Source organism: Quercus lobata, chromosome 11 (assembly GCF_001633185.2).
Source record: "Quercus lobata isolate SW786 chromosome 11, ValleyOak3.0 Primary Assembly, whole genome shotgun sequence".
NCBI classification, from domain to species: Eukaryota; Viridiplantae; Streptophyta; class Magnoliopsida; order Fagales; family Fagaceae; genus Quercus; species Quercus lobata.
In genome coordinates this window covers 16,047,798-16,071,254 of record NC_044914.1, presented here as the reverse complement: position 1 = coordinate 16,071,254, position 23,457 = coordinate 16,047,798, and the positions used below count along the sequence as shown (strand labels likewise).

The 23,457-nt window shown below is 35.4% G+C and overlaps 1 protein-coding gene across 3 annotated transcripts; it reads left to right on the top strand.

Moving 5' to 3' along the window:
• Window positions 1-10,025: 10,025 nt before the first annotated feature.
• LOC115967286 (ankyrin repeat-containing protein ITN1-like) lies at window positions 10,026-20,434 on the top strand. 3 transcript variants are annotated; one of them, XM_031086363.1, is made up of 5 exons: window positions 10,026-10,245; window positions 16,318-16,727; window positions 17,845-18,174; window positions 19,199-19,644; window positions 19,793-20,434. In XM_031086363.1, the coding sequence occupies exons 2-5, from the start codon at window positions 16,328-16,330 to the stop codon at window positions 20,402-20,404; spliced, it is 1,788 nt and encodes a 595-aa protein (XP_030942223.1). In that variant the 5' UTR covers window positions 10,026-10,245; window positions 16,318-16,327; the 3' UTR covers window positions 20,405-20,434. The 3 variants fall into 3 exon arrangements, with proteins under 3 accessions (XP_030942223.1, XP_030942222.1, XP_030942224.1); XM_031086362.1 differs by having other exon boundaries at window positions 17,845-18,324; XM_031086364.1 differs by lacking the exon at window positions 10,026-10,245 and having other exon boundaries at window positions 16,428-16,514; window positions 16,590-16,727; window positions 17,845-18,324.
• Window positions 20,435-23,457: the final 3,023 nt, after the last annotated feature.

The window sequence follows — 23,457 nt, the reverse complement described above, 5'->3', positions numbered from 1 at the left end:
CCAATTTCACCATTGACTATGAACTAAGATTTTGAGTTTACAAAGAACTTGTGATTTATATTATCCGTAACTAAATCACATAAATTACATACTATGCATCACATAGACTATATGATAATGTCCAAACATTCATGCTACCATTATTTTAGATAATAATAAAACAAGTTTATTCCATAAAACATAATGTCATACATAGCATACAATAAGATTTTAGAGCATTAATCCTAACAGTATCCACACTTTATTCAGTTATCTTTTTTAAAGTCTAGTATCCACACTTTATGCTTCATGCATTAAAGAGTGTGAACAAATGTGAAAGTAAAACCATCAAAGCTCTTTCAAAAATTGATTTAATAAAACAGTCGGTCATAAAGTCTTTAGCCGGCCTGGAAACTGAAAACATTTGTAATGAACTTCTACCAAACTCGGACGAAACCATGGAGCAATAGATGCTCAGGAAGTTTCCTATGAACTCCACAGCTTCTCTTTTTATTTATATGATGCTACCCTGCCCTCAGTGTTGTGCAATCCATTTGTAGGTCCTTCCCTCCCAGTTTCAGTCACATTAAATTTTCCCTTTTTGCCTTTTTCAATCACAAAATTATTTGATGGAAACCATTGCCGAAGCCCGCATGTCTCTGCCAGATAGAGAAGAGGGAATTCCTACCATCTTTTCACTTTTTCCAGCAGCCAACTCCCTGTCTAATAGTTGTGATAGTTCATTGTCTAATCGAACACTTCAACACTACTTGTCTCCATATTCCATAACATCGTTCTTTCCACCAAACAACTCTGTGTCAAGCTCTGTATCTTCTCAAACCATACACTTCCCTCCGTCCATATCGTCACTATTTCCACCCACACAGTCCATGGACTCTCAGCTAAATTCATTGTGTAGTGAAAGATCGAATCCCGGATTTGGTAATTCCATAACCTCAATCTTCCCACCAAGCTATTCTTATTCTAGTTCAATTGAATCAACCCTGTACCACGATCAGTTTGGTTCAAACAAAAGCAAATTGAATCATGAATTTAAAGATGTTGTTACTGGTAAAACTGAAACCATACGCTTCCCTCCGTCCATATTGTCACTATTTCCACCCACACGGTCTGTGGACTCTCAGCTAAATTCATTGTGTAGTGAAAGATCGAATCCCGGATTTGGTAATTCCATAACCTCAATCTTCCCACCAAGCTATTCTTATTCTAGTTCAATTGAATCAACCCAGTACCACGATCAGTTTGGTTCAAACAAAAGCAAATTGAGTCATGAAATTAAAGATGTTCCTGGTAAAACTGAACCTCATTTTCAGGAGCCTAATATAAATCATTGGCGCTCATTTAAATTTCATATCTCGAACGAAGAGAGAATCTTCCAAAAGAAAGTTGAGGCAGAGTTGAGGCAGGCCCAGGAGAGGTGGACCTATGCTACCTACTGGGAGTTAGACAGGCCATCCAGTTCTCCTCTATGGGGCACTTTCAGTCAGGTCAAAGGGTTCTACAATGTGAACGATGACAAATTTAATGACAAGGCCATGGCCTTGTCGTTCTTCCAGCTCATGGATTCGTGGTTTAGCATCTTTGGCAGTGTCCTAAACCAAGTTTTCAGCACTTCGAGTCCCATCTGGTTGGTCGGGGTGGACTGCCTGAAGAGCTCAAAGTACTACCAGGCCCGTGAGGGCCATCAGTATGGACTCCAGACCATGTCTTGGATACGTGTAGCAGATGGTGTCATGGAATTTGGCTCCACAGAGCTGATTTATCCATCTTGAAATATCAGGAACACTGATTGGTTGTCTGTCAATGACAGACCTACTTAAGATAGTTTGGCCAAATGGAATGCAAAAACTGCATGTTCTCAAAAAATTTTAATTTGAGAACTTCTTCGAGCTCACTTTCTATAACCATTCCTATACAGCGCCAAAAGTGTAATCTATGGATTCGATTAAAGTTATTTTAATTATTTTTATTTTATACACGGTGAAGGACTCTAGTGTCACCAACCTTGATTGTTTTTCCTCCTTTTAAATTTTTACGCTGTTTTGCTAATACAACGCTATTCTTTAAAAACAAAACATCAAATTTTTAACACTCAGGATAACGTCGTCCAAATATATATTTAACCTTATTTAGATACAATGGCCTTAAGGAAACAATCAAAACCTTTATATAATTGCATACTGTTGAAGTGGGCCGTGTATGGCTTGAATTGCCACAGGCCCAAAGTCAGTCACGAGTAAACCCAATTCAACTAGGAATATACATCCTACTACAACCGACCTTGACATATATATATATATATATTTTTTTTTTGGTTGCCTACCACAGTATCCAGGGCTTCGCCCCGACTAATCTGTTGGTCGACCCTCGTCGCACACCTGGCCTGGTGGGTGAGTCTCCCAACGGGGATTTTCTGCATACACAAGCGCTCGAACCCGAGAGCCCCTCAAACTTGCTTAAGCGATACCAAGCTGCTTACCACTTGGACCAACCCCCGTTGGTTATATATATATATATATATATATATATATATTAGGTTTGGGTTGAATTGAAATACATAGAGAGAATTAGAGTAATTCCTAAAACCCTAGCAGCAACCGCATAAGAAGAAGAACAGTGTTTTCTTGTCTTGTGGGTGAGAGAGAGTTAAGGTGTATTGAGATTTGGGTTTTTTAAGAGTGTTCTTATGCATTATTGTATCTCCCTATTTTTTATAGTAAAATTTCTCCGTCGTCTCCGTGGAGGTGGACAGTTTGCCGAACCACGTAAATTATTGTGTTATTTATGTGTGCTTGTTATTTGATTTCCGCTTATTTACTGTTATTGATTTGAGTCCTGGGGTGCTATCTGCACAACACATACAAATGACTTGAAAGATGAATGGTTGAAATATTCTATAATGAGTAAAATTTTTTGATATCAAAAAACAAGGTACATGCTAAGATAATCTACTTACAGTAGAGTTAAAAACATATATATAAAATTATAAATATGTATGAGAAACATTCATAAGTATAAAATGAGTGAAGACAAAGTATACCGATGAAATTAACATAAATTATGGATGCTTAAACTTATTTTTTTAATAATTCATGTCCAAAATAAACAGCTTTTAAAAATAAAATATGATATTTTCTAGAGTGTATGTTGCTTAACAATGACATAGTATTCATAAAAAAAAAAACACATATATAAATAAGTAAATAATCAATTTTTAATGTATATTTTCAAATTGAAATAGAATGCCAACCATAGTTGATATTGGATTATAAAATTAGTTTTCAAGATTATAAATTTCTTATGTGATTTTATTTTTGTTAAAATTAGTTATCCAATAAGGCATTTATAATTTTGTTTTGTGCTTTGAGATGTTGATATTGTGTAGAAAGAAAACTTGTGTTTTTATTTTAATTACCCTTTTTGCTATTTTGTTTTGGTTAATAATTTTGGCATTTTTACAATTTCAAAATTATTGAAAAATTATTAATTTGTTTAGTCTCATTAATTCTTGATATGAGTGGTGAATATAAAACAATGCATTTTATGTCAAGTAATTTATTGCATTATTTTCTAAATGGCAAATACATTTTCTCTTCTTTTCTTCTTTTTATAAAAAATTTCATGTGAAAAAATACAGGTTAACCTGACTAGACCCAAACCCAATCCGACCCGCTTGTTTATCACGTCCAAATTATAGGGAAAATGAATCTAAAATGTTGGTTGGATATTTTGAACTGAGAACCTCATAAGTATCTTGAGGCCTTAAAAATCATTTGAATTTACCAAATATGTCTTAGAGTATGAGAAATTGAGAAACATAAAAATAGTAATAATAAAAAATAAATTAATTAGCTTTTATAGACACGAAAGTTTTGATGATATATACATATGTATTTTCTTTCCTTTTTTTCTTTTGCTGATTTGGAAGATATCTTTCTAGAAACAGTCAGTCAAACGAGAGTTTGTAGTGAGCCGGCCGCAACATGCAAGTTTTGACATGGTCGTAACTGACAATATTCTTCCATATTACAAAAAAATCTCAAATTTATTCCACATAACTTGAAATTGTATACCTTATGGAAATGATGGTTTAGCATAAAAAATATCAGCAAAGCGCCAAGAGAGAAGTCTGGCCTGGATAGTGAAATGGTTAATGTGGGTAAAAGGAGCGTTTAAATTTGGGCAAAAGTATAGTGACTCATGAAGGTCAAGCTCGCTCAAGCAAAGTAGTCGCAAACTGTCAAGAAGGGCCTGGGCTTAGAAAGCTATTGAAATTCAATGCACAAGTCCTAAATGCCTTTACCAAGCATAATGGATGATCACATGACTTCCTTCCCCTACACAAAAGAAACTGCTGTATAACCAAAACACAACTTTGTTTAAATATATACAGTGGATCCAATCCATCGCTAGTGGATTCTCTCTCTCCTGTGCTCATTTTGTTTTTTCACATAATAAATAAAATCTTTGTTCCAAAAAAACAAAAAAAATCATAGTAACTATTTCTATAGTATATCATTGTCCATGCGTACGTGGCATGTTCCCCCCATCCCCAATCACGCATATTTGATTATGTTTCGCTTAAAGTTATGGCGTTATTTATTTATTTATGAATTTCACTAAAAATAAGGCCACTATAGGCAACGTTTTTTTAAAATTAACTAAATAGGTCATATCAATTGAGCATAAAGTACATAACAGATTAACATTCTTACTTATTACCGTTTATTCATGGGTACATGGCAATTTTTTCCTCTTTTATTTATTTATAATCCATTTAAAACAAATAAAATAATGTATTGTTTGAATGACTAATTTAAATCTCGCTTACATTGAAAATTAACTGGCGTTTTGGCATGTTAATTAAGAGATTATCATAGAACTGACCTTACAAGTTTTGTTCTTACCCCCATTATGCTATTGTAGAAGCCAATTATTGCCCTTGCCAAAAAATAAAATAAAATCAAATCAAATCAAGAAAAATCGTAAACTCAATGGTCTAGTGTAAAATACCAAATTTGACAAACTTTGACCAAAATCCAACAGTTTGATTAAAGCGACTCTTTTTCCTAATGTATAGATAATTGATTCCATTTTAAATGATAGGTGGATTACCAAAACCAAACTTAATATGAATGAAATGTTGCAAAAATGATCAAACTTTACAAACTTGAAATCTTAGCCCCAACTAGAATTAGGGTTTCGTTGAAACCCGACTATATCGATCTTCAAATTTATCGATTAAATTTATCATGGGCAGTTACAGGCAACCAAATTCTTAAAAAATTTACATAATATATGTCACACAAAGAAACTCTAGAAAAACTTTAGAGGCCTATCACTTCCAAAATTGATGTACAAAAAGCTCCAACCAAAGCACGTTTCTAAAGTAGGAGTTATAAGCTCTCCAATAGCAGGGGGTGTTTGGTTTGTGTTTTCAAACAACAATTTTCAGTTTTTAAACACATGTACCAAACGGGCCCGAATGTGGCACATCCATTTCTGAGTTCGATAAGGTCTCCATGCAATTTTTAGTTCAATAATTGAAGAAGTTTATGACTAGGGAGCCATAATTTTCACAAATGTCATTCGATTCATTCAAACTTACACCAAAGAGTATTTTCTAAAAAGCCATCTTATTTTTCTATATATGGTACTAACTTTAAAAATGAGCTTAAAATGTTTTATGGTGTTTGGTATGCACAAAAAATCACTAACGTTTCTTGTATAATTCAAAACATATATAAAATGCATATTGTGTAAAACAACTACATAATCAATATTAAATAGAACATAACCAAAAGTCTTGTTGTTCAATTGGTTGACACTTTCTAATGTTTTTAACAAAGACATCTAAATATATATATATATATATATATTATAACACTTAAACATTACAAAAATTATAAAACATTTATATAATTTTTTATAATTCTATATGTGATAGCCAAAGGAAATTATCCAAGTAGGAAAAAAATCAAATTGTTGTCCTCCATCTAACGTAGCACCATGAAGGTTGAAATAGTTTTTTTTACGCAATGGCCCTATAGGATGCACTTCCTCAGTAGTTGTAGAAACCATCTAGATTAGCCTATTAGCCTTGCTGAGAGTTGTTGAATTTGTTACTGCACAAGGCATTGATGAGCTTTGTTACATTGGAAATTGGATTGGAAACCTCATTAGACACCATCTAAAGAGGGATTACAAAGGAAGACAGAGAAAGACAACAAGAGAAGTGAGAGAGAGACATGAAGATTATTTCTAAAAAAATTTAGCGGAAACATTCTCTAAAAAATTAGCATTCTTTTTAATAGAGTTTTTTTATTGACCAAAGATTTTTTTTTTTTTTTGATCTATTTTCTTTTATGATACTGAACATTGAAAAACACACAAAAAAAAAAAAAAAAACTATTTTTACATAAAATTTTCCATCGAAACAAACCAAAAGATTGAAGAATAAGAAATTTGAATAAATAATTTGAAACATTTTAGTTATACCCAAAAAAGGGAAAAACTTACCACATTACAACAAAAGATTGAAGAATATAGGTCAATTAAAAAAAATAATAATATCAACCAAACACCGTCAAGTTTCTATAAAAGAAAAACCCCAAAATAATAAAGCAATATATTTATAGATACAGGGAGATGAAAAATATTTTTAAAAATAGTTTAACTGTTAGAAAATAAGATCATCAATAAATTTTGAAAAACAAACTATACATTAAACAACATCACAAGATAACATATATTAACATGCATCAACTGAATTTGTTACTAGTTAATTACGTGAGGTTATTGTTCAAGAGGATGCAAAACAGATGTAATCAATGGGTGATGTGTTACTATTAAGGTGAGTTTCGTACTGAAATACTCCGCTGAAAATTGATCAAAACTATTAACGTCTTAAAGCACAGCACGTGTACCCTTTTCAGTTTTCTCTGACAAGAAAATTAAAAAATTCGAGAATTTCTTCGTCCTCTCTTTCCAGTGCCTTTCCATTCTTAGACACAGCCAAAACTATTAGTCAACAATTCTCTACAAAAAAAAAAACTATTAGTCAACAGATGCGACAGAAATTATTTTAATTCTTTTGAAAATAAATAAATAAATAAAGGATATAAGAGCCACCAACGTTGACTGCCCAGACAGCTCAATCCAAAAAAATAAAAAACACACCCTAGGTTAGCTTTACAAACCCAAAAAAAAAAAAAAAAAATTAGAGCCCGTTTAGTACATGTGTTTAAAAATTGAAAATTATTATTTGAAAATATTTGTGAAAATACGTGTGGGTGAAAAAATACATTGAAATACGTAAAATATTGTTTAAAAACTGAAAATGGTTGTTTAAAAATACAAACCAAACACCCCCTAAACACTTTGTTTTTTTCCGTCCTCCCTTCCCACTAAACAGCCATTAAAAACATATTCTACACTTTTATCTCATCAAATTTTTATCTTCCTTAAAATCTTTAGAAAATAAAAAAATACAGTAAAAAAAAAGTAGAGAGAGAAAGAGCCGTGTTAACAGTTGGGTAGGTGGGTATTAATGAATTTGCCACTTTGCCTAGTTAATAGAGTTTATCATTTTATATTTTATCATTAATTAGGTAGTTGTAGAGTATTTTCTAGGTACTAGAAAGTAATAATAATATTATATTATATATAAGAAATGTATAATAATATTTAATATATAATTTAAAAATATTAAATAATAATTAATTTTATTACAAATTTATTATTACCTATTGTTAATTTCATACTAAACAGTTATAAACTTACTATATATTTGGTTTCATTATTTTACTTTTCTAGGTATAAGATCCTCTTTTTTAAATTTTGGTTTTTTTCTTTTTAATATAAGATGTAAACTACTAAAAACGTACATAAATTATTTAAAAAGATGTTACATATTTTTACATATTTATTACTATTAGTTTATGGGAAATGCTAACGAGTGTCCTTAGGGCACTGGTTAAGAATCCAGTTAAAGAAAGTTTTTATGGAAAAAAAAAAAAAATTAATGGTTTGACAGTTTTTTTCATTTCCCATAAAAGTGATATTAAAACTTTCCTAAAATGGATTCTTAACCAGTGCCCTAAGGGCACTCGTTAGCATGACCCTTAATTTATTAGTATATGAAAAACACTTGTTATTATTTATATAATTTAAAAATTATTAATTAAATTAAATTTTATATGACACCATCAATTCAACCACTAGTTCGACCCTGGTCAGACCATAAAACCAATAACAAATTCTTTCATTTGGTTTTTTTAATTGTACTGGTTTCTAAAATAATAGATTTACTACAATTTCCCCTATAATCAAACTGTCACACAAATTTAACAAAATAAAATTTGGACTTGCCCACATTGCTAACTTATAAATTTTGGATTTACTCACTTTTTTTTTTTTTTTTTTTTTCATATACTTTTGCCTTGTAGCTTGAAATTCTCAGTCCGTCCTTACTATTAAGACAATTATTAAAAAATCATATTATGAAATTTTTAAACACCACTTTCATATAAAATGTAAAAAACTTTCAAAAAATTAATTATTTTATCATTTTCTCATAAAATATTTATAAAATTAGTTTTTAAATTAATACACTTAGAACATCAATTAATATTTCCCTTATTTATTTCATTCAACTTCCATCGGCTTACAAACTTCAGCTTCAAACCGTGAGCCGTATAGAAACTAAAAACCCCAAAGTTTGTCGAGGATTCTGGCATTTTACCCCTAATTTTTAAAAAAAATTAGCAATATGCCCCTGTTTGCAAACTATTTAGGAGTGTGCCCCTATTTCGATACTCGATTATCCTAAAATCGAGTTCAATTAAATACTCGATTTGTAGAAAATCGAGTTATGCCCGATCAAACTTAAAAAAAAATATTAAAAAAAAAAATTTCCATGGAACTCGAGTTTCAGGAAATCGAGTTCCATGCAAAAAAAAATTTTTGTAAGTGTGATTGCCCTATATTTAGGGAGCCCTATAGTGGCGTTTTTAAGTCCTATAGTAACGTTTTAAATCCCTATAGCGGCGTTTTTCTGCAAATTTTTTTATAGGTGTGGTTGGCCCATATTCAGGGTGCCCTATAGTGGCGTTTTTAATCCCTATAGTGACGTTTTAATGCTCTATAACGGCGTTTTCCTGCAAAAATTTTTTATAAGTGTAATCGCTCTGTTCTGGGTGCCCTATAGTGACGTTTTAGATCCCTATAGCGGCGTTTTCCTACAAAAAATTTTTATAAGTCCCTGTACCAAGTTCAAGGGGCCCTATAGTGGCGTTTTTAAGTCCTATAGTGACGTTTTAAAGCCCTATAGCGGCGTTTTGGAACTTGACTTCCCTAAAATCGAGTTCCATTTTTTTTTTTTTTTTTTTTTTTTGCATAACTCGATTTTCTGCGAATCGAGTATTTCATTGAAACTCGATTTTAAGGTAATCGAGTATCGAAACAGGGGCATATCCCTATAGGGGTATATTGTTAAATGTTTTAAAAATTAAGGGCAAAATGCTAGAATCTCCCAAAGTTTGTCTTTCACAATGCACCCAAAATAAACTTTAATCAATGACTTACTTTTGCCCTTGGAATATGATATTTATATTGCTTTTGGAAAAAGTCAGTCTTTTTTTATTTTTTTTATTTATTTTGTGAGAAGAAGGCAAATTAAAGTCAGTCAATGATTAAAGTTAGAAAGTAAGTCAATGATAAAGTTAGAAAATAGAAACCCGAAAGAAACTAAATTTTACTTTCACATAGCATCCTAGAATATTATCCTATTCACTTACTATAATATATGAAATTTATTCTATTTTAAAATTTCACTACCTCACATTTCTTACCCAATTATTTATGTATTTATTTTATACGTATATGATTATTATTATTATTATTATTATTATTATTATTTTTTGAGAAGCATGTATATGATTACTTTACTGAGTTAAAAAAAATAAAATAAAATAAGAAGTGCCTTCGAATACGCGCATGAGTGGCTATGTTAGTGTGTGTATATATATAGTCATCCTCCGTTGCTTTAGCTATGCAATCTGCAACCACATACTTGATACTTGTGTTGTGAAGTTCACTTAACTTAATACTCCGGCCAATGCATTACGTTTTCTGTTGAAGGCTTGAAGCACTCGTCAGACTCAACCATCAAAATCCTGCTGCTTTTGCCTGGGTGTCTAAGACACAGAAAGTAACAGAGTCCAATTTACAACGCCTTTCTTACTGGTAAGTTATAACTTCTTATTTGTAATTTTGTCATATTCATCGTGATCTAAAAGTGGAAGACTATGATAAGTGCTTCTCTGTTATTTGAATAACATTTTCTTTTTATTTTATGATTTGTTTCAGCTATTTTTCGATTGTTCATTTTTCTTTAAAAATTGGAAACGAACACTTTTTTCTATTTCTAGTTTTTGCATTAAGCAAATAAGCTATGTATATTGTATTATATTATGGGCTTTAGGCCCAATTACCTTTCTTGTATAGCACACTTGTACTTGTACTACACTTTACTTGTACCGCACACTTACGCCTCCTATATAAGGCTCTGATGTATATTCTCTTATTATGAAATACAATACACTCTTCCAGTATTTCTAACATGGTATCAGAGCCACTGCTCTGACCTTTTCTTAGCAGTCTTTTCTGTATTGGTGTTACTCCACTCTCAACATCGCTTCCGCTATCACAACAGTCGCCGCAGCCTCTCGCCGTTGAAACTCCGACGTCTTCAGCCGTCGTCCTTGGGTTCCGGACCTGCAGCCGCTGTCGTTGAGTAGTCCAACACTGCACAGAACACTGCACGTGTCATCGCCGCCACGAATATTGCTCCGATCAAATTTCTGGAGATATCACTGTGTTCGTCTTGAACCGATCTACCAAGCGGTGAAAGCCTCGCAGTCATTAGGTACTGCACGCGCCCTCACGCGCGGCCTGATTATTCTGCATCAGAGACCCACGCGCCACACGCGCCGCCATCAGATCCAGCTGACATCACCTGTGACGTCATCAGTGCCACGTCAGCCCTAGTTGCGTCAGCATCCACTCATCTGCTGACGTCAGCGCCACGTCATCTGCTGACCGTTGACCGTTGACTGACCGTTGACCGTTGACTTTGACTGGCCGTTGACTTTGACCGTTGACTTTTCTCCAGGGTTGACTTTTGCAGTCCAGGTTCTCCTTACCCAGTTTTTCGCGTAGATTTCATTTTTGCATTCTGTTTTTGCATATTGTGTCTCTAAATGGATAAAAAGGATGTTTTTCTTCCTCGCCCCATCAATACTGTATTGGAGGGGAACAAGAATTACTTATCTTGGTCTCAAGCTATGCGCAGTTTTCTTAAGGGTCGTATGCTCTGGCATTACTGTACTGGTGCAGTCGCTATTCCTGTCAAAGGAGCAAGTGAAGAAGATACTGTCTTTCTTGGTCGTATGATTGAATGGGATAGTCACAACCACATGATCCTCACATGGATTCGGAACACTTCCATTCCCTCCATTTCCAACCTGTTGGGCAGCTATGATGATGCCAAGTCAGCGTGGGATATGTTGGCCAAAAGGTACTCCACTACTCATGGCTCTATGAAATATCAGTTAGTGGTTGAATTGCATCAACTCAGACAAGAACCAGGGCAATCCATCAATGACTACTATGATCAGCTTCGCTTCATTTGGGACCAAATTGACCTTTCTGATCCAACTTGGGCATGTTCAAAGGATGCTCAACAATATGCTTCCATCAGAGATGAATTTCGCCTCTATGAATTCCTGATGTCCCTTCACAAGGACTTTGAGCCCATTCGAGGCCAGCTACTAAATCGCAGTCCTGCTCCCTCTCTTGATACTGCTGTGAATGAGTTGGTTAGAGAAGAAGCTCGTCTTGCAACCCTTCAAGCTCAGAATAAGCTCAATGTTTTAGCTATTACACCTTCTGCTCCACCCTTAGAGCAACCTCAACAATCAGGTGATTCCTCTGGCTCTAGCAATCGTCGCAAGCAGACCTACAAAAAGTTCTGCAACTATTGCAAGCGTCCTGGCCACACCATTGAGACTTGTTATCGTCGCAGCAAATCTACTGCTGCTGTTGCTAATACTGAGCCTACTCCGCCGATGGCTTCCATTTCAGCTGAGTCCCAGTCTTCTGGATCCACTATCAACCTCTCTCCCACTGAACTACAGGAGATCATAGCTCAAGCTGTTCGTATGGCTGGTAATGCATCTCTTTCCACTGCTCTCTCAGTTCTGCCCGGTAAGTCTCAAACTTGGCTCTTTGACTCTGCCTGTTGCAATCACATGACACCTCACTCCTCCTTATTCTCCAAACTTGACCCTGCACCACACCCTCTAAATATTCATATAGCTGATGGTTCCACCATGCATGGGAATAGTCTAGGTTTTGTTTCGACCTCCAACCTTTCTGTTCCTGGAGTCTTCCATGTACCTGACCTATCCTATAATTTGTGCTCTGTGGGACAATTAGCTGAACTAGGTTATCGCCTTATTTTTGACTATTCTGGGTGTATTGTGCAGGATCCGAGGACGGGACAAGAGCTTGGGACCGGCCCTAGAGTTGGGCGTATGTTTCCCGTGGACAATCTTCATCTTCCACCTGTTGCTCCTGTTTCTGTTGCTGCTGCAGCTGCTGCAGTTTCTTCCTTACCATCTCTTGCACTTTGGCATTCTCGTCTTGGTCATGCTTCATCTTCTCGGGTACAACAGTTAGCTTCTAGGGGTCTGTTGGGTTCTGTGTCCAAAGACAATTTTGATTGTACTTCATGTCAGTTAGGAAAACAACCAGCTTTGTCTTTTAATAACAGTGAATCCATTGCTAATAGTATTTTTGAGTTAATTCATTCTGATGTTTGGGGACCTTCTCCTGTTGCTAGTATTGGTGGATCTCGATATTTTGTTGTCTTTATTGATGATTATTCTCGTTATAGTTGGATATTTCCTATGAAATCTCGTTCTGAAATTTTACCAATATACAGCAACTTTGCCAAAATGGTTGAAACCCAATTCTCCAAACGTATCAAAACTTTTCGTTCTGATAATGCTCTTGAATATACTCAATATGCGTTTCAAGCTTTGTTACATTCCTATGGCACTGTGCATCATCTAACTTGTCCAGGTACCTCTCAGCAAAATGGTCGAGCCGAAAGAAAACTTCGTCATATTCTTGACACTGTTCGTGCCCTTCTTCTTTCTGCCAAAGTTCCTGCTCCATTTTGGGGTGAAGCTGCTCTTAATGCTGTTCATGCGATTAATCGCATTCCAAGTGCTGTCATCCATAATCAGACTCCGTATGAGCGTCTCTTTGGGTCACCTCCTGAGTATCATCACCTTCGATCCTTTGGATCTGCTTGTTTCGTTCTTCTTCAGCCTCATGAACACAACAAACTTGAGCCTCGATCTAGACTTTGTTGTTTCCTTGGTTATGGGGAAACTCAAAAAGGGTATAGGTGTTATGATCCTGTCTCTCATCGTCTTCGTGTTTCTCGTAATGTTATCTTTTGGGAACATCGATTGTTTGTTGAACTCTCTCACTTTCGTTCTTCCCTAACTACCTCCTCTGTTTTAGAAATTTTTCCAGATGAGTCTCTTGTTCCTTCTACAAATACTTTAGACCCTTCTCCAGATATTTTTGATACTCCTCCTAGACAGGTTGAAGATGAACAGGTTGATGACGAGCTACCCCACCTAGAGCCTGGGTCCCCTGCCCCTGCTCCGCCTGAAGATCCTCCACAAGACATTCCACATCGCCACTCAACCCGGGTAAGATCCATTCCTACACATTTACTTGACTATCATTGTTACACTGCCCTTGCTACACTTCACGAGCCTCAAACCTATCGTGAGGCCTCCACTGACCCTTTATGGCAGATTGCAATGAAAGAGGAACTTGATGCATTAACCAAAAATCATACCTGGGATCTGGTCACTCTCCCTCCTGGACAGTCTGTGGTTGGTTGTAAGTGGATCTATAAGATCAAGACTCGCTCTGATGGGTCCATTGAGCGCTACAAGGCTCGTCTTGTTGCAAAAGGTTTTACACAGGAGTATGGGATTGATTATGAAGAGACCTTTGCTCCAGTTGCTCGTATCTCATCTGTTCGTGCCCTCTTAGCTGTTGCTGCTGCTAGTAAATGGGACCTTTTTCAGATGGATGTTAAAAATGCTTTCCTTAATGGGGATTTGAGTGAAGCAGTCTATATGCAACCTCCTCCTGGTCTCTCTGTTGACTCAAACAAGGTTTGTCATCTTCGACGTGCACTTTATGGTCTTAAACAAGCTCCACGAGCTTGGTTTGCCAAGTTTAGCTCCACTATCTTTCGCTTGGGTTACACTGCTAGTCCGTATGATTCTGCCTTATTTCTTCGTCGTACTGATAAAGGCACCATTTTGCTTCTTCTATATGTGGATGATATGATCATAACTGGTGATGACCTCAGTGGCATTCAAGAACTCAAGGATTTTCTCAGTCAGCAATTTGAGATGAAAGATCTTGGACATCTCAGTTATTTCTTGGGTCTTGAAATTACTCATTCCACAGATGGTCTTTATATTACTCAAGCCAAGTATGCTTCTGACCTTTTATCTCGAGCTGGACTTACTGACAGCAAGACTGTTGACACTCCGGTTGAACTTAATGCGCATTTGACACCCTCGGGGGGGAAACCATTGTCTAATCCTTCTCTTTACAGACGATTGGTTGGCAGCCTAGTTTATCTCACAGTTACTCGTCCAGACATCTCCTATGCTGTTCATCAGGTGAGCCAGTATCTGTCTGCTCCACGATCTACTCACTATGCTGCTGTTCTGCGCATTCTTCGATACCTGAAGGGCACTCTCTTCCATGGCCTTTTCTACTCAGCTCAGTCTCCTCTTGTACTTCGTGCATTTTCTGATGCTGATTGGGCAGGGGATCCCACTGATCGCAGGTCCACTACAGGTTATTGCTTTCTCCTTGGTTCTTCTTTAATTTCTTGGCGAAGTAAGAAACAAACCTTTGTGGCCCGCTCCAGTACTGAAGCAGAATATCGTGCCCTTGCTGATACCACATCTGAGCTCCTTTGGCTACGATGGCTTCTTAAGGATTTAGGTGTGTCCACATCCTCTGCTACTCCCCTTTATTGTGACAACCAGAGTGCCATTCATATTGCTCACAATGATGTCTTTCATGAACGGACTAAACACATCGAGATTGATTGTCATTTTATCCGTTATCATCTTGTCCATGGTGCTCTCAAGCTCTTCTCCGTCTCCTCCAAAGATCAACTTGCAGATATCTTCACCAAGTCACTTCCTAAGGGACGCACTCGTGATTTGGCTGACAACCTCAAGCTGGTCTCACATCCACCTTGAGTTTGAGGGGGGCTGTTAATGTATATTGTATTATGGGCTTTAGGCCCAATTACCTTTCTTGTATAGCACACTTGTACTACACTTTACTTGTACCGCACACTTACGCCTCCTATATAAGGCTCTGATGTATATTCTCTTATTATGAAATACAATACACTCTTCCAGTATTTCTAACAAGCTAAAAAGCTAAAAGCAAAGCAGGAGCCGATCTTTGTTGTTGCATGTGGCAGGACCTGTTTGTGAAGATCTATATCTAATCCCAAAATTTGGGAAGTAAAACTTGGTGGTGGTTGTTGTTGTTGTTGTTGTTTAATTTCATTACGACACAGTTTGTTCAGGCCATATATGATGTTTGCATTCTCATTCAACTAGAAAGAACGAGGCTATAATGATTCTCCAGTTATTGTGTTCTTAGTGTAACTAGGTTCAACCGTTCGAGTTGTGCTGCCACTTCCCTGTACTACTAGTTGAAAACTTTAGAGCCAAAACCTTTAATGAATTATGGCCTAAGAAATTGGACTAAGATAAAGAACAACTTTAAAAAGAATCTGGAAAACCAGAATATATTACCTTGAATCCATTAAGAGAATTTAAGCCCAAGTCTTGAGATTGTCTTATTGTAAAAATTGAGAGCTAGCTCTGAAAAGTATTAGTTGATTGTAATGTAGCCCTAGTATAGTCACAGGTCAATGAATTATTCACTTTTTATGTGATGATGATGTAGTTTGATTGAGAAGATTAAGAAACGAAAGTCTTCTTATGTGGCTATACCTTTGGACTCATTTTCTTGAGCTTGTTTACCATAATTCTGAGTCGAATTAAAACAGTTAGATCCAAATCAATTGCATGCTTATATGCACAGGCGTGCATACTCACACACACACACAGGCGCACATGTGCTTCATTTATGTCTCATATGATTTTATTTTTATAACAGTCAAACGAAGATGCCTCCTAAAAGAAGAGGAGAGATAGAGGTGACTACAGAGGAGATGGTGAATTCATCGCCTCCAACTTGTTTTCAATCTTCTTCTCCCTCGAGTTGCGAACCTGCTCTTGGACCTCAGATCAATCTAACAAGACAGAAATCATATTCCTTTGAGGGGTCAAGCTTTCATCAGCTGCAGCCTATATGTAATTCTAACTCCAGGAATCAACTCTCTGCACTGCCTTCCTCTAATAGAATAAATATTAGCACTTCAATTCCAGGACCCAGTATTGGAGCCATGCCAATGGAAGAAGACATTTGTCTGGATGCTGAGGGATTAAGTACTCAAACACCTAGTGGATCACAAATTGAATGTGCAACACCCAATAGAGAATTGCCATATCTAATTCTTTGTGACGGTAAGTATCACTATTTGTGGAGTAATATTTGCAGAAAGCTCTGTACATTGTACCAGAGTAATTGTCCAAATAGTGCTTGCTAGATAGCTTTTGGGTTTTTGCCTGGTCAGAGTCCTATATTAGCCCTCAATGCTAAACACATTCATTATTACTCCAGCTAGGAAACGTTGATGGAACTTGTTTGTGAAGTGTGAACACTAATTGGTATTGGATCATGTATATAGTTAAGTTATATCACTTCACATATCAATAACATATATAAGGAGATGGTGATTTGCTGAAAATCTTAAATAATTGCAAGGTCCTATATAACTCATATGAATGATACGATGTACGACATGTACTTAGTATGTAATTTCAGACCGCCAAGCATGTAGTATCTATTTTGGCTCACATTGTACCATCTTCATTGAGAAAGCTAACTTAAACTTCGAATCTGATTCTGAAACTTTGTCTGTCAAGTGAAAAAGCAGTTAAAAAGGTAAGATGCAGTTACTGCAGTACTTAAATCCACCCTGAATCTCTGATGCAATATCAATAACCTAGGAACTTGTTTAGTGTTTCTGGCTAGGAACGTTAAAGTGTTGCCTCCGTAGGCCCAGGTTGTGCACGTGTTTTAGGTTACTCACATATCTGTTTTTCACTGAATGAAGGCCCTTAAATTAGATTGGATCCCTTAGCTTTAAAGCTGATGGAAGGTCAACTATATTGATCTCTTACCTTAATTAGGACAAACTGCTCTATTAAATGTACTGAGTTTTGTATGCAGGTTTCCATGGACGTGCCTAAATCATTACACTGCCATTTGCCTCCTCATCTATAGTTCAAAGGGTTTTTTTTTTTTTTTTTTTTTTTTTTTTTAATTTTATATATATATATAATTTTTATTATTAACTTTTTGTATTAAAACTGGATATTGTTAAGTTTTAGACCCCAGATGTTGATTATGGTGCGAATTAATCAAGAAAATTCAATTGATCTTGTGGCATGGCAATCTGTATCATGTGATAAATTTTTTGAGAAGGCAGGGGAAAAGATTTGGGAATCGTATGGCCATTGGGGTAGATATTGTTTGACAAAATTCTAATACATTTTTCTCATGCTTGAAAATTTTCAGAGGAAAGAAGGAAGGAATACCTCTCCCTATGTGTACCTTTATATCAAGCTGCAATCAAAGGAGACTGGGAAGTTGCTAAAGATGTCATTGAAAAATATCCAGTTATTGTTCGTGTTGCGATAACAAGAAAGTGGGAGACAGCTCTGCATATTGCTGCTGCAGAAAAACGCACTGCTTTTGTAAAGGAGCTGATTAAACATATGAACGAAGAGGATCTAGCCTTGAAAAATAAAGATGACAACACTGCTATTTGTTTTGCTGCCGCATCAGGAATTGTGGAAATTGCTGAGGTCATGGTGGAAAAAAACAATAACCTTCCCATGATTCGAGGTAATAAAGGAATGAGACCCATATACATGGCAGCTTTGTTTGGACACAGGAATATGGTGTCATACCTCTATCCTGTTACTAATTTTGGAAGCCTAGCTCGTGAGGAACAAATTAGCCTCTTTCTTGCTACTATTTCAGCTGATTTATATGGTATGATGCACTTATAACTAGATGTTAGTATGGCATGGGATAATCTTCTTTAATAGCCTTACCTTTTTGGCATTTTTGAAATGATTTATCATGCTGTGGCCTCTCACTAGCCATTTCCCTTTTAGAGGGTGCTAATTTTGTCTGTACCAGGCTGATTCTAATTTACTGATAATTAGGATATGAATGTTTGTTTGATGCCCCGGATAAAAAATTTGGGCCACTGAGTGTAATTCTTGTAACCAGTGGAAAGGTAGTAGCATATCTGCATTGCAAGTTAATTCATTCTCTAGTTTGGATTAGATTATTATAAAAAATGTCCTCCAAGAATGTTTAGTTTTTCAAAAACCATTGTTAAATATATGTAACCAAAGCTACACAACTTAGTCATTTATTTTATTCATTTATCAATTATTGGTGCATTGCTTTAAGAAGCACCTCATTCTATGTGAAAGCTATCCTTTATTTTATTTTATTTTATTTTTTGGAATTTTTGAGCCCTCTCAAAATCTCTTGGCAAACAATCCATGCTGACCATGAAAGCTTTGGGCAAATACATTTCGCCTGAGTCTTACTACACATAGGCAAGTAAATTTGATTAGTAAGCCACTCTACACCTTGATTACATGTTCCCTTTGGCATTGAGATGATGGTACATACCTTAAAAAGTTCAGATGGTATAAAATGCCATATTTGATTCTCCAGGGGCTCATCTATATATCCCCTGAAGTCTCTAGGGACATGCAATTGGTAAAAGTTCTCAACTAAATAGGATGCTATAAATAATTTAATCGGTATTTTAGAATAGACATCTCATTTATTTTATGTCATTTCTGTGTAATTCTATATTTGAATTAACATTAAATTGTACCTATAGGTTTCAAATGGATATATTACAAAGATCTGATGCAGACGTTAGCCCATCAACTAGTCGAAAAATTTTGGGAACATGTTCTACAATTGCAAGATTGGGAGATTTCAAAACTAACTAAAACACCTTCAGAACTACTCTTTGATGCGGCAGAATTAGGCAATGTAGAGTTTCTGATCATCCTTATTCGCGCATATCCTGATCTGATATGGAAAGTTGATCAAAATAATCGAAGTTTGTTTCATACTGCGGTTCTTTATCGTCAGGAGGCCATCTTTAATCTAATATATGAGATTGGAGCAATTAAAGATTTGATAGCAGCATATAAGGATAAGAATAATACTGATAACAATAATATCCTGCATCTAGCTGGAATCTTGGCACCACTTAGTCGACGTCAAATTGTATTAGGAGCTGCACTTCAAATGCAAAGAGAGCTATTGTGGTTTCAGGTAAATAATAACTGTAATCATTTGCCTTCCATTTATTTGGGTTAATTGCAAATAACAGTTTTGAAAGTGATATTTTTTTAATAGCTTGAATTGGACCTTCTATTGATTATCTTGTATTAGTATAACTTTGATTCAATGTCCATTATAGGCAGTGGAAAAAATTGTGCCACCTTCATATATTAAGACGAAGAATTCAAAAAACCAGACACCCAAGGAGCTATTTTCTGAGGAGCACAAGAAGTTGTTAAAAGAAGGAGAGAAGTGGATGAAGAGCACTGCAACTTCATGCATGCTTGTTGCAACGCTCATTGCCACTGTGGTATTTGCTGCAGTTATTACAGTACCGGGAGGAGAAAATAATGATACGGGTGTTCCTATATGTCTAAGAGAGAAGTGGTTTTTTATTTTTGTCATATCGGATGCAATAGCACTGTTCTCTTCCTCAGCTTCAATAATAATGTTCTTGTCCATTCTTACGTCACGTTATGCAGAAAACGATTTTCTTATATCACTACCCACAAGGTTGATGTTTGGAATCTCGACACTGTTTATCTCTATTGCTACAATGGTGCTAGCCTATACTGGAGCCATCTTTCTGATCTATGATCATAAACATGTTTGGGTTCCTATCCTTATTGAGTTTCTTGCTTGTGCTACAGTCACATTATTTGCTTGGCAACATTTTCATCTTTGGGCTGATACAGTCCGCTCAACCTATTGGTCTAGGTTTCTCTTTCGGCCGTTTAAACATAGGCTTTAGAATTGAATTGTCAAATTTGCTGATGTACTTATGGAGATAGTGAATAAAAATCCTTTATCTCACTTTGACTGTTTTAGCTTATGCTTTATATACTACAATATGTTTTATGTCTAATATATGTGCATATTTTCTTTCAATTTAAATGTTGATTACTTTATAATATTAAAAAAATTGATGTGTAACAAGTTGTGATTAGTGAAATGGGATAGAGGATTTTTATTTGGCAACTGCTAAATCTTTAGTTTCCTTAGTTTGTTTCTCTAAATGCTAAAGAAAGAATATATTTCTGGTGTGTAGACAATTGTAGGTTTTTTTTTTTTTTTTTTTTGAGTTATATATATATATATATATAGCGCATTCCTTTTTCTTTTTTCTTTTTTTGGTGCAGAGTGGTTAACGCATTCCTTAATTCTCTTCAATTCGACTATTAGCTAAGTCGAGTTTGCATTTGTCAAACATTCCAAAGTATTAGTTAATTGACATTTGAAAATGAAGTAAATACATATGTTAAATATTATTTATATAAAAGGATTTTGTACTTATGATGCTATTTTATAAATTTTATATAATTAACTATTTTTATTTTGAATACAACTGCACAAGAAGTACTTATACAACTTTATATAAGAATGCTTGGGCTAAGCAGATAAAATTTGAAATTGAATGAATTATGAAGAGTAAGGGAAAAAATGCCAGTTCTTCTACCGCTCAAAAATTGACAGTCAATTTGTTCTTTTCAATGGCTTTCTTTCTTTTTCTTTTTCTTTTTCTTTTTTTTTTCATTTTTTTTTCCTATAAATGTCATTTGGCATCCACTCTGGCCTTTAGTCAAAATAAACAAATTATTTTATTCACTATGTTTGCAACCTCATACTCTTCCATCCAACATTTAATGGAAAAAACTAAAATAAAACATTTGAAATTTTAGGGATTATTTGAAGATAGAGGACAAAGGCTGATGATGAAAGTGATAATAAAGATGAAGACAAAAAGTATTTTAAATTTCAAATATGTAAATAAATAGCAGGATGAAGAAAAAGTTGGCAATCTCAACAAAAATTTTATGGCATAATTTGAGTGACCTTACCCTTGTATTTTATTGCAAGATCATATTGCCATATTGGTGCTAGACTCGAAATATTAGGTGTTTGTGAGATCGTGGTGTTTTTTTTTCCGGTGTATATGACTAGGATTTTTAAGTTGAGTTTGTGGTATGTTTACGTTGTTAAAATTCTATTTTATCTCCTCTGTGCGTATTTGCACAAAGATGTTCAAAAATAATAAATGTAAATAACTAAATTTTTATTATTGATTTATAATAAAATATAAAATTTTGAAAATGAGAGTTTTAATTGGCAGTATATTGTTATTTATTTGTCAGTGTTTGCTAACTGTTTGAAGGAAATTAGCAAGTCACGAAGTATTGAATTCATTCTTAAATCATCACTGACTTAACCGTTGAGCTAGTTGGTTGAAAGATGGTTGCTGATATGGTGACATAAATTTGGTACTTTTTTTTTTTTGGAGCTGAAATGATAGTAAATTTTATTAATTAAGAAATATAAATACGATGAGAAAGAGAAAGAGAGACATATGACCTCCTTTTTTCTCTTTTGCCATACTAATATATGCTAGAGTAGCACAATTACATGTAAAACAAAGAAATAAGAAAAAATTCAAAAACCAAATTATTGTAAGAAAAACGATTCTTCTCTTGGATGCACAGGAAACTTGAAAAAACTGCCAAACGACATCTTCATGATATACATGAACATCAAAATGAAGAGTTATGTTTTGTTTTGTTTTGTTTTTTTTTTCATCTTAGAGCTATGTTCATATCCAGCATGGCTACCCTGCAACCTCCGTCGATCCCATAGTTGGCACAACACCTTACTCATTCTCCACAATTCTATGTTTCTTTTTTCTCATAACACCCATAGCCTCCTTAATCAAATTTTCTGCTTGCTTCCTTCTATTCCTAGGTTCCACGTCAACAATTGATCCATTAATAAGAATCTAAGATCTTGTGGTAAGCCTCTTCCAATTCCTCATTGTTTTCGGGGTTCCAATTGTTGACCCCTCCATGAACTCAACTTTTTTTGGGCTATACAAAGATTGACTCACACCTTTATCCTGATTATCACTCCTTTTGGGCTGGCCCTTACCAGTATTCTTGTTTTCTTGCACGTTACCGCAACCAACCTTAAAACCTATCTCTAATCCCTCAAAACCTGATGGAGATATATGCTCGCCTTGTTTCCCCATTAAGTCACGATTGAGGATGACAGTATCCTCATCCATGACTACCACCTCAATCAAATTGGAGGAAATCACGCTATCAGTGGGAGTCACATTTGAATTTGAAAAATCTGAATCAATTTGATGGTGCCACTGTGGTTCATTCCCTTGATTCTCGGCCTCCACATTTATGGGTTTTGATGGTTCAATAACTGGTCCCACCATGATTGTAGAGTCAGGCAGTATTGTAGTTGGAGAGGATATTATTGAATCTTTATGAAATAAATTCTGTTGTGCAATTGTTGGGCTTTCCGTTTCAATTTCCTGAAACTTTGCCATTTCCTTATCTGTATTCATGCTCCGTTTAGGCCTAGTTGTCATTGGCGCAATATCAGTTTGGATGTTCGGCTCTCCTTGTCGGTTTGGGCTTTGCTGATCAGTTCTTAAAGTCTCTACTCTGCCCCGAAATCCTGCTTTCATCCATTCCCCGTATGGCCTGTCTTCGGTATTATGTGTATTCACTTTTAGACATTCCTTTAATTCATGCCCAATTCTTCCACAAGTGAAACACCACCCTACCAACCGCTCGTATCGAAATGCAACTCGGACTTCATCTCCCTCCGGGCTAACGACCGGTCCCCCCCTCCGTAGAGGTTTGTCCAACGGAATCTCAATGCGAACCCTGAGAAAGCGAGCCTGATTTGATTTGGAGGCCTTATAGTCCACGTCGATAAACATCCCTAATCCCCAACCAATATCCTGACCAGCTTCTTCATTTATGAGATCAAAGGGCAAGCCCCATACCTGAACCCAGA

Excerpts from the sequence above, each read along its gene's own strand:
- LOC115967286 (XM_031086362.1), top strand. The coding sequence starts at position 16,328 with ATGCCTCCTAAAAGAAGAGGAGAGATAGAGGTGACTACAGAGGAGATG. Across the intron at positions 16,728-17,844 it reads ATATCTAATTCTTTGTGACG|AGGAAAGAAGGAAGGAATAC; the intron begins GTAAGTATCACT and ends GAAAATTTTCAG. Across the intron at positions 18,325-19,198 it reads TATTTCAGCTGATTTATATG|GTTTCAAATGGATATATTAC; the intron begins GTATGATGCACT and ends TTGTACCTATAG.